General features: G+C 44.7%; 1 protein-coding gene across 3 annotated transcripts in view; it reads left to right on the top strand.

Annotated features, from left to right (window-relative positions):
- The window catches only part of COLGALT2 (collagen beta(1-O)galactosyltransferase 2), a 115,369-nt gene that overhangs the window by 100,234 nt on the left and 4,390 nt on the right, over positions 1-10,745 (top strand). For 2 of the 3 annotated variants that reach the window (XM_017848116.1, XM_017848114.1), the window contains 3 exons: positions 734-861; positions 3,947-4,153; positions 5,686-8,947. In XM_017848116.1, the coding sequence (XP_017703605.1) occupies positions 734-861; positions 3,947-4,153; positions 5,686-5,962 (612 nt within the window). In that variant the 3' untranslated portion in view covers positions 5,963-8,947. Of the gene's footprint in view, positions 1-733; positions 862-3,946; positions 4,154-5,685; positions 8,948-10,745 lie in introns of those variants that run through there. The other variant, XM_017848115.1, reaches the window with a different exon arrangement.

Raw genomic sequence — 10,745 nt, 5'->3', positions numbered from 1 at the left:
TATAATTTAAAAAAAGAAAAAGAAAAGAAAAAAGAAGTGGCAGAGCCAGAACTGGAACCCCTGTCGTACAGATCAAGACATATCTGGAAGGGGTATTGGTGTGTGGGGTTCCTGATAAACAGTCAGTTTCCACAACCAAACAGAAAGTCCCTGAAGAAAGGCCCCTTGAACACTTTGTCTTTTAATGATCCAGTCTATGCCTGCCTTTGTTTTCTTTAAACTTTAAGTGAAATGTGATTAAATAGGTATAAAAGTCTATAGATCAAAAGATACAACTCAAGGAAATTTCACAAACAGAACAACACACCCATGTTAATGAGTACACAGATCCAGAAGCAGGTCACCAGCATCCCACAAGCACCCCCTGACCCCGTACTTCCTTCTAGTCACCAGTCCCCAAGGGTAGTCACCATCCTGACTTCTAAAGGCATTGAGTAGCTTTACCTTTGTTTGTACTTTCCTATATATGAATGGAGCCATGCAGTATGTGGACTCTCCCAACATGACATTTAGGAGATTCACCCATAACGTTGCATTTAATTGTGGATCATAGATCCTCACTGCTGTGAATATGCCACAGTTTATTTATCTGTTCTACTGTTGATGGCCGTTTGCTTAGATTCCAGTTATGAATCTATGCTACTAGACTCGTGACTTTTTAATACTTACTTATCTAATAAAAATTGGGTATCAAGCTTTTCATAGGGTATCTTCCTACTGATGACTTTTGCAGGTAATTGATCGAGAGCTAGAGAAGACTCTTGTAATTGAAGACGATGTGCGTTTTGAGCATCAGTTTAAGAAGAAGCTGATGAAGCTGATGGATGACATTGACCAGGCTCAGCTGGACTGGGAACTAATGTGAGTGACAAGATGATCTTATGAGAGGGCTCTGAGAGGCACACAATCCTTTCCAATGGGCAGAGAGGCCCACCTCCACAGCCAGTAGAGATACAGCTTAAGCTTCTACTTACCTAGTTTTCTTTCCATAACTGTTCTCAGAAATAAAAGTGGGTAGAGGTTAGCCGCTGGATTTTGCATCCTTCTACTCTTCAGGGTGGGAAACTGTGAAAGACTGTGTGAGACCTGGAGTCTGCCTGCAGATCAGGGGCCTTCAGACAGAACCAAGGTGTGGCACTGAGCACTTACTTAGGAGCACAGCAGAAATCCACCCTCAAGCAACGTGGCACATGGAGTGGGTGTGAAGCGGGAGAAGAGGCCATTTATTCAAGCGCAAAAGTCATGTGTCATATTTAAGCCTCAGCTCCCAGGACAGCAGGTTGCCTCTGCAAGTTCCGAGAAGGTGGGAGGTTAGAGGGTCAGCCAGGGAGCTCCTCTGTTGGAAAATGGGGTTGCACAAACATGGAGAACGTGGACAACTAGATTTGGGGAAGGGTCTGAGGCTGACGCAGGAAAACCAGGCTCACCAAGTGAGTGCTGGCTCTGAGCTGACATTTAGTTAATGTTCTTTGTCTACTGTCTCTGGGAATTGAGTGGCTTCTACTTTTTTCTTCCCTTTCCTTTCATTTTTCCTCTCCCTCTCTCCCTCCCTCATTTCCTTTCTTTTTTTTCTTCCTCCTCTGCCTCGTCCTTCTTTCTCTCTCTCACTTTCTTTTTAAAACAAATGACACTTTCAGTTTCTCTCCAATGAAGCAGAAAGTTCCCAAGCATTGTGTTTGCTCCCAGCTGTGTGTCAAAGGCAATTCATCAACTCTGAGCCTGCTTCTTTGGAGCAGCTGCAGCAGAGGAGCTGTCCCTGCTCCTCGCACCCGCAGGGGGTAGTAACCATGAGCCCAGGTGGAATACTTGTTCCCTCAGAAAATGGGCCACTCTGAGCTCAGAAGAAACCTAGCAATGGCTCAACTAATGCATTACTGTGTAATAAGAAGACACCTATGCCCTGTCAGATTTCAATCATGTGGTCATGTGGTTAGATCTGGCATTCTGCACAGTCCCTTGAGATCACTGTTTCTTCCTATATCCTCTGGAAGTCGCTGCACTTCAGCCTTTCTCAATGGATGGCTCCGCAGCCTACGGTTAAGGCCTCACAGGCCTGGAACCTACTTGATGCCTATGTGACTTGTATAAAGGCAACTTTCACTGAAGCCTCATAATCACAGAAGACAACCCAGGGAATATAAGGTTTAGAGCTGGCATATGTTCCTGTTCACATGTAGTTCGGTGGGTGCATTTCTCAGGACAAAGTACCAACAGATCCAAGAAGGAAGAACAGTTGTCTTGATAAGGATACAGGAAAAGAAAACAGTTTTCTAAATTTCACAGATTGTCAAAATATTCCCTTAAAATCTATTATATAGTCTTAAAGAGCTATAACAATTTAAATTGTACCTGTCATTTTCTAAAACAAAAAAGAAACAAATGTTACTTCAACCTGAAACGTGAAAGGTAAGAAGCTGTTCGTGATTGCCACATTACATTTTTCCAGGAAAAGAGAATAATAAAAGGGAAGAATAGAACAAGTCATTGGAATCATCGAGGGAGTGTTGTTCAATAGAAATATAATGCAAGCCACATACGTCATTTTCAGTTTTCTAGTAATCACATTAAAAAGGTAAAAATAAATTAGGTTAAATTAATTTTAATATATTTTATTTAACCAAATATATCCAAACAGTATGATCATTTTGGTATGTAGTCAATATTTTAAAACCATTAATGACATAGTTTATCTTCTCTTTTTTTGTACCAACTCTTCAAAATCTGGTATGTATTTTACACTTAGAACACATCTCAATCCAGAAGCCAAATTTTCAGCTGGTAAAGTAAACTGTAGTCCTACCAAAACAATGAACTTGTTTCATGGAAAAAATAAATATATTTCACACAGCTTCAACATTTTAAATTAAATTAAGTAAAGTTAGAGCATTAACTCAGTACCTCTGTCACTCTAGCACCTCTCAAGTGCTCGATAAGAGTTTCCCTTCCAGTGGATGAGACACGAGAGAAGCTCAGACTCCGTAATCTAAAGAGACAGTGGCTGGGGATATATGTTTGTTGTCCTCAGAAGAACTGAAGCTTGAACATGGACTTGTTCTACAAATCCTGGGATGCTTTCACTAGGGGGAATTCCTTGAATGTTGAAAGAGATTGTTTTAGGGCAAAATAGAGGAAGTACTGCTTTACCTGGCAGGCAAGAAGGAGGCAACTCCTCTGCTTGCTCCAGTCAAGCCCAAACCAATAGGTTCCAGGCAAAAGTAATGAAGCACAGATCCATGGGTAGACTAGGGAAGATGGGAGTGGCCAAAGGTGCATCCCATGTTGTAGAAGTTGTTCATGGAGGACAGAAGGTGCCTGAGGGGTCTTTCTCTGAGCAGCATGTCTGGGAGGAATCCTGGCCACAGCTGGGCGAGTGTGATGCAGGAGAATGTCTGTCAAGAGCTGTCATTCGTACTACCCAAAAGGAACCCTTTAGGGCCGCTCTTGGGTTCCCAGAACCTTCACTGCAGACTGATTCTTTCCCCCAGCTTATTTGGCCCTGTGTTTCCCACCAGCACTTGGAGCGCTGTGCAGAAGGCATCCAAGGCTGACACCCTGGGGACCTGAAGACAGCAGCCTCAGGATTCTCCCATGTGGCCTTTTTTTGTGCCTTTCCAACCTCTGTAAACACAGCTGGAAGCCCCATCCCATCTTTGAGAAATTATCTGAAAGATCTTTTAATCTTACTACATCTTACTTTCTGGCTTGAAAACAGTCCACTAGGCAGAGATAGTGGGGGTGTTGATAAATGCAGCCAGCAAAATGGCCCCAGTGATGGCAGATGGCAGTCATGACTGGTGATTGGATCCACTTTAGGATGTGATACATCATTTAATGACAGAGTCAGTCCAGGATTTCAAAGGTATCTATGTAAACCAAAACTGTTCTCCATCCTTATCATAGCATAATAGTCAAGGTGAAATTTTTCTCCTCTGCTATTTCCTTATAGTTATATTGGTAGGAAGAGGATGCAAGTAAAGGAGCCAGAGAAAGCTGTACCCAATGTGGCAAACCTGGTCGAAGCCGACTATTCCTACTGGACCCTGGGCTACGTCATCTCTCTGGAAGGAGCACAGAAGCTGGTTGGAGCCAATCCTTTTGGGAAGATGCTGCCAGTGGATGAGTTTCTGCCAATCATGTACAACAAGCATCCTGTGTGAGTCTCCCTGAACTGACTGCCTTCCCTTGAGTACAGCCTCTTCATGAATTATGCTCTCCATTTCTGGCAGTACTTGATATTTTCTAACGTTGTACTGCTTTCCTAAATGATCTTTTCATAATTATGATTAAGAGAGCCTAACCCAGATGATTATCCCTTTGTATAGATGGGAAGGTGAGGCAGAGATGGTGAGTGTCCTGCCCAGGGATTCTTGTAATACCCAGTTTGTAGTTGCACTGAATGTAATGTGCTTGGTCCCCTCCTTGTCTTCACTCTTCTTATTTCCATAACCTCATACACCTCAAGGTGAAGGTCATTTTCCTAAGCACCTCAAAATTTCCAGTTCCTTTGGTTCAGGTCATTGTGTGTACTTTTGGCTAGGCAGAGATACCCATTTTTGAAGAGGTCACAATTTGGTCAGGAACCCCGACTCGTGAATAAATCATCATGATATATTTTGATTCCTGCAATCACAGGGATGTATAAGAGGTTCAGGGAGTGTGGACCTGATACTTGAGCATGATGTCCATGGAAGAAGGGCGGTGTGATGCCCAGGAGCTCACCCTGACCTAGCGCTTATCAAAAAGTGTGGCAATTAATGGTTTACCTGTCAGTCTCCCCAGTAAACTCTAAACCCTTTGGGGCAGGAATGGTCTCATGCCTCTGTGTCCTTAGAGCCTAGTCCAAATGCTACACATAACAGCAGCTCCTAAATCATGAATGAATGATTCCTAAATTCATTAATGAAGCAGCATAGGTTCTAACCTTGGCCCCTTCTCTCAGTTGCTGGGTGATCTCTTCACTAGATGGCCTTCATTTTAGCGTTGAGATTTCTATGCTGCCACCAGTTCATTTTGTCTCTTGTCCTCAATAAAAATGGAGCTGTTTGCCTTCGTGTATATAACATGTCAGAGACTGACTTTATCTCTGTGTCCTGGCAGAAACTTGGAGGTCAAACCATTATCCCCTAAACAAAAGGGAAATTACTACATTCAGATGTCATCTCATATACTCTGCACAGGAGCCCTGGAAGGGAGGCCAAGTTATCTGTCTCCTTTACACCTGCTGGAGCCCAAGTGGTGAGCAGGGAGCTAGCACACAAAGCCAAGCCTGCATGCCTCCAAGCCTCCATGTGCCACATGCCCCATCGCTGCTGTCCAGATCTCGGGTGTCTCATTTATTAATCCAAGAGCAGGACACTTTTTGTAAAGTGATCATAAATATTTATCATTATGGTCTAACAGGGCTTGCTTTTTAACTTTTGGAGTCAGACCTGAAATTCATCTTTTAAACTAGTCTATCCAAATACATCAGAAATATCCTGACCTTTTTGTTTGAGAGCTTGTCTTTGGAAAGTTTTTAAAGAAATCTTTGTGTTTGTAGGCTAAAGTGTTTCACAAATGACACAATTTAAATGATGAACTCATGATGATTTAAGAGGTAACCAGCAGGGCTCCTTCACTCTTTGTCCCTGTTCCATAAGTCTTCTTTCCACCCCCTCCTGTGTCCGGCCACCTTCTTGTTTTCAGAGCTGAGTACAAGGAGTATTATGAATCCAGGGACCTGAAAGCCTTCTCTGCAGAACCCTTGCTCATCTACCCTACGCACTACACAGGCCAGCCGGGGTACCTGAGTGACACCGAGACCTCCACCATCTGGGACAATGAGACAGTAGCCACTGACTGGGATAGGACACATGCCTGGAAGTCCCGGAAGCAAAGTCGCATCTACAGCAATGCCAAGAATACAGAGGCCCTGCCACCGCCAACCTCCCTGGACACTGTGCCTTCGAGGGATGAGCTATGAAGCCTCCCTGGGAGTGTGACCCACATCGGTTCAACATCCTTTGGTTTTTCTAAAGGGCTATTCACCTGTTTGCTCCAGTTTTCTGTTTTGTTTTTAGTGGTCACAGTCATCTAACAAAGTGATCTAATGTGATAAATTGAAATTAACATATTTTTGATAGTGGAGGGAAATAAGGAAATTCAACACAAATTTCCCAATATGGCTAAAAGACAGGCTTGCTGGAAACTGTTAAGGTAAACTGTAATCCAGACACCTAATTCTTCAGTCCACTACCCATGTCATACTGATTCCCACATTAAGGTTGAACAACATGGCTCAGAGTCTTGTTTAAGAGAAAGTGATCAACAAGCTGTCCCATCAGCAAAGAGGTAGTCAAGGCAGCCAGGCCAACTAGACCATACTTATTGGTCTAGCTGGTCCATTTTATGTGACAGATGGGACCTTGAAAACGCCAAACCAATTGGACAACCTTCATTGGTCTAGTTTCTCCGTTTTATATGACATTGAACACTTGTGTATGCAATGTTTGCGGGACAGGAACCAATCACTTAAAATCATATTTATGTGGCTTTTTATTTAAAGGATTCTGTCACAAGCCTTACTGAAAAGTCAATTTAAAAAAAAAAACAACTTAGTCCTTGTTATCCAATAGGGATGGGTATTTGGGTCTGGCTGAGACTTGGCCTGTGACCATCATGGCAGCTGGAGCTCCCATACAGAGGTGACCAGTTTGCCATGTGGATATAATTTCGTAGACATTTGACAGTTTGTGTAGGTATTTGAGGGAAAAATCTCAACATTTGACTTTTTTATTATGGCCACTTGGGTCAGGATGCTCTATTTATAAAGATAAATGTAATATATGAAGGGTGAGGGCTGGCTGGGCATCCTGCCCTGTCCCGGGTTTGCGCGCTGCTACAGAGCTTCACGCTCTCCGCTCCACCCCTTAGCCTGAGAACCCACCGCAGGTGTGAGTTCTATGAGTCACTGCTAGGAGACAGCACATTTTCAGGCCAGCAACTATCCTTGCCAGGGTTTTTCTTTATATTTTGAATTATTTATTTTGCAAAATGTGGCGAAGACATTGTCTTTAGGATAAGGCAGAGAAACAGATGTTGCAGACTCCACGGCACCCAGGGGAGAAGTGGGTGTGGACACACTGGTTCGGCAATCTGATTCTCCTGAATTTCCCAGCCAGGCTCCTTCAGGGAGGCCTGTGGATGGGGGATTTGAACTGTTTGGAAACAAATGATTCTCTATCTCAGGTGAGAAACCGGGTCACAAACAAAGGGCTGGCCAACTGATTTAGGCCGGCAACCGGGGAAGCTCCTGGACTCAGAATCCCGGCAGACACCCTTTCTCAAAAGATATCCCCTGAGAGTCCTTTCTGCTTTCTTCACAGATTGGTTTTCTGTAAAATGCAGAGTTGGACTACACGATTTCTTCCCACTCCACAATCTTTCATCCTAGTATAGATCCTGGTGGTTTTCCTCAAGTTTATGTTCTCACGCCCTCAATCTATAAATTTTTGTCTCCAGAAAAATCCTCCCAGGCATCCCATACAGACACCATTCCTCGTCAGTGTCCATGCACCATGCAGCCGTATAGGGTGGCCATGCACACCCCAAATCCTGAGCTTCACACTTAAACTCATGGGGAAGGCCCTTCAGAGCAGAGCCCACAGGCGGGTGGTGTTACATACACAAGCTTAGTGTACGAGTGTAAGATAAACTTTAAACCAGACACCTAATTCTTCAGTTCACTGCCCATGTGATACTGATTCCCACGTTAAGGTTGAACAGCATGGCTCAGAGTCTAGAGAAAGTGATCACCAAGCTGTCCCATCAGCAAATAGGTAGTCAAGGCAGCCAGGGAGCCTCACCTCCCCAGGCGAGGGGCGGGCCCCCAGTTTAGGACAATAGGCAGCTTGCCTTCCACCAGACGCCAGCCTCGGCCTTCGTTCCCGACTCACTGTGGGTACCGTTCCACGCTGACCAGCAAGCCAGGCTGCTGAGGAAAGGGATCTCACCCAGCTCTAAACTGTGCCGCTTAGACTTAGCAGTGTGACTTCCTTTCCCACCCACCCCCAGAAAAACAGAAAGCGCATCTGGGGAGCGAGCGAAAATTCCTTAGATGATTCCTAAGATTTCCTTGGGTATCTGGTTTTTGTTTTCATATTTGAGTGTGTGCATGTGTGCATGACTTTAATGATTTTTTTAACGGGGTGGGAGGTGGCCGGGGTGCTGGGGTTGAAGGAAGTTTGGGTTGATTTTTGTGGTGTTTTGTTTAATAAAGAAGTTTTTTTTTTTTTCCTGTTCCCCTGTCAGCTGGTCTGACAGATTTAAGAACTCTCATTCTTAAAAGACATTGGACTTACATTCTAGCATTTTAGACTAGGACTGTTCTACTGTGAAGTTCTGGCTCCTTTAGCCTGGTTTGTTTCTCCCTGCTCAGGTCTAGAATCCCAAGCAGTATTCTTTTCTGGTGAACATTGTGAGCTGAAGATGTGACTTTTTTTTAAAGTCATCTCTTTAGCAATCCAGAGGTTCCTCAACCTCATTATTTGTCCTCTCTCTCCCTTAATAGTCCTAAACCAAGACAGTTGACCTTTGCAGTGTCACGTGAGGCCGTCAGTATAGGGCCTTTGCATCTGGCCCTGGCAACCGCTCTCTGCCTCTGGAAGCTAAAGCCTGTCTGGATTCCTCTTGGGATCTAACGTGGGATCTTCTGGACAGACAACCGTGACGTCAGCAGTGCTGGTGCTGCTGTGTGTGGACTGAACACCTGCACTTTGCAGGGAACACACTGCATGGGCCCCGCTTGCGGTTCACTCAGGCCCGCTGCAGGAGCTCTGGAGAACAAGAAATAGCGGACAGCCAGCACACTGCATCATCTGTCTTGCATGCTGTTTCAGGGCGGGGAAGTGATAAACTATTTGCCTTCTGGAGCTCTTTGTGAAAAATTAAAAAAAAAAACTTAGCTCAATGATACGATTGTCCATTGCTTCCGCAGGCACTCTTCAATGGCCAGCGCTGCAGAGATTCCCAGGTCTGCCCTTGACCAAGGATGTCGGGGTCAGGGAGAACTGCTATGTGATCCCCATGGCAAATGAGGGGAGGGTGGTTGTGTCCTTCCTGGGCAGTGAGGGTTGTTTTAAACTGACGGGCATTGGTATGTTAGCTGAAAGGATTCCAGGGTACGGAAAGATGGAAGAGAGTCCTCAGTGGGAGGGAGTGGAGATGTCCATCTTGCATTTTGTGCTACAGGTCAGTCTCTCCATTCATCAAAAGATACTGAGATACTGTGATACTGGTCCGAGGCCAAAGAACTTTTCCTGGGGAAAATAACAGCAGCAACAAAAGAGAATCCTCGTTGATCTCAGTGACTGCTTGAATTTTAAATCAAGCTTCCCCAATCTCAAAAACTAGGCTGTGAACACTGCCTTGCTGCAGACTTTGTGCTGGGCACTGAGACGCTCAGAGGAGTAAGTAAAGTCCCTACTGCTGTGTGGGGCCCACATCCAATGGAGGAGCAACACAAAGCAGGTGACTGCCAAACAGGACGGCTTTATTTCTGAGATTAACAAAATGGGCCTAGGAGGACTATCAGAGCCGCTCTGCTGAGAAAGTGACATTTGGGTTGGGTTTTGGAGGATGAATTGGAGTTCAGAAGAGGGAGGAGGGTTGGGCACAGTGGGTGGAGATGCTGTCCAGGCATTGCCTGGCAGGACTATGAAAGGGCCTCAGTGGGATTCATGGGAACTCGATAGGGCGGAAGAGTTAGGCGTGCGTTGGGGTTGATAACAACAAACCAGACAGACGCGATCACGCTGGCAAAGCAAGTTGGCTGCCTCCTTCTCAGGGCTGTCTCATCATAAGTACAGAGCCCAGCGTTTCTGGGAGAATTCTAAGTTTGGTTACCATCTTGACAGATAATACAGAGGCTTCCAGTAAAATGTCAATGTCCAAAACAAGAAATGTTCCCACTCAGCTACAAATTTGGGAATCTTACGGTTTTTCCCTTATGATTGGAGCAAATCCCTGACGCTAGTAACTATAAAATAAAGATGTGTCTTCCCAGGAGGCTTTCTATAACGTGCTTTTGAGACGTTCTTGCCAACTAAACAGAGGAAAGAAATGATCCAGAGGTGATCTCCCTGACAGAAGTTAATTCGCTAAGAAGTTAAATAATGACAAAGTAAAGTTAAAATGAGGCTGGCTGTATGAGAAGAAAATAGCATGTAATGGGTGACACGTTCTGAAAACTAAGAGCAGACAGCTTTGGAAATAATGTCACACCCACATGATGTTTTGTGGTGATGTTTATTATTTTAGGGGAACCTGCTGTCCCTCAATTAAATGTGGCTGAGGGAGGAGGGCCAGCAGGAGAGGGGGGTGCATATGAGGGCTTCCCTGTGAGCCCGCAGCCCTAAGTCAGTGTAGGGCAGCTGAGACAAGAACCAAAGTCTGGACAATATCCTTTTGTGCCTGCTTGGAGAAGAGAGAAGTAATGATGGTAGATTTTAGTACATTTTACTACAAAAGATTACGTGAAAAATGGTGCTCCCTCTTATCCCAGGGACAGAGCAAGAGGAGTTTAGGTGAGCTTTCAGGAAGAATTCATTGACAGAATTGTCAGGCACTGAATGGGGTTCCAAGGTAAGTGGTGGAATGGCTCCATTAAACTTGGTTGTTGGGCAAAAGTGTGGCTTCCTTTCTGCTCTGTGAATTACTGAAATGCCCTAGTTTTTTGCTTCCACCCATAGCTGATCTTTGTTCAGAAG

This window comes from Rhinopithecus bieti, unplaced genomic scaffold (genome assembly GCF_001698545.2).
Source record: "Rhinopithecus bieti isolate Rb0 unplaced genomic scaffold, ASM169854v2 scaffold_27006, whole genome shotgun sequence".
Classification (NCBI taxonomy): Eukaryota; Metazoa; Chordata; class Mammalia; order Primates; family Cercopithecidae; genus Rhinopithecus; species Rhinopithecus bieti.
Note: the sequence above shows the minus strand (reverse complement) of the source record. Positions and strands in the feature narration are given on the sequence as shown.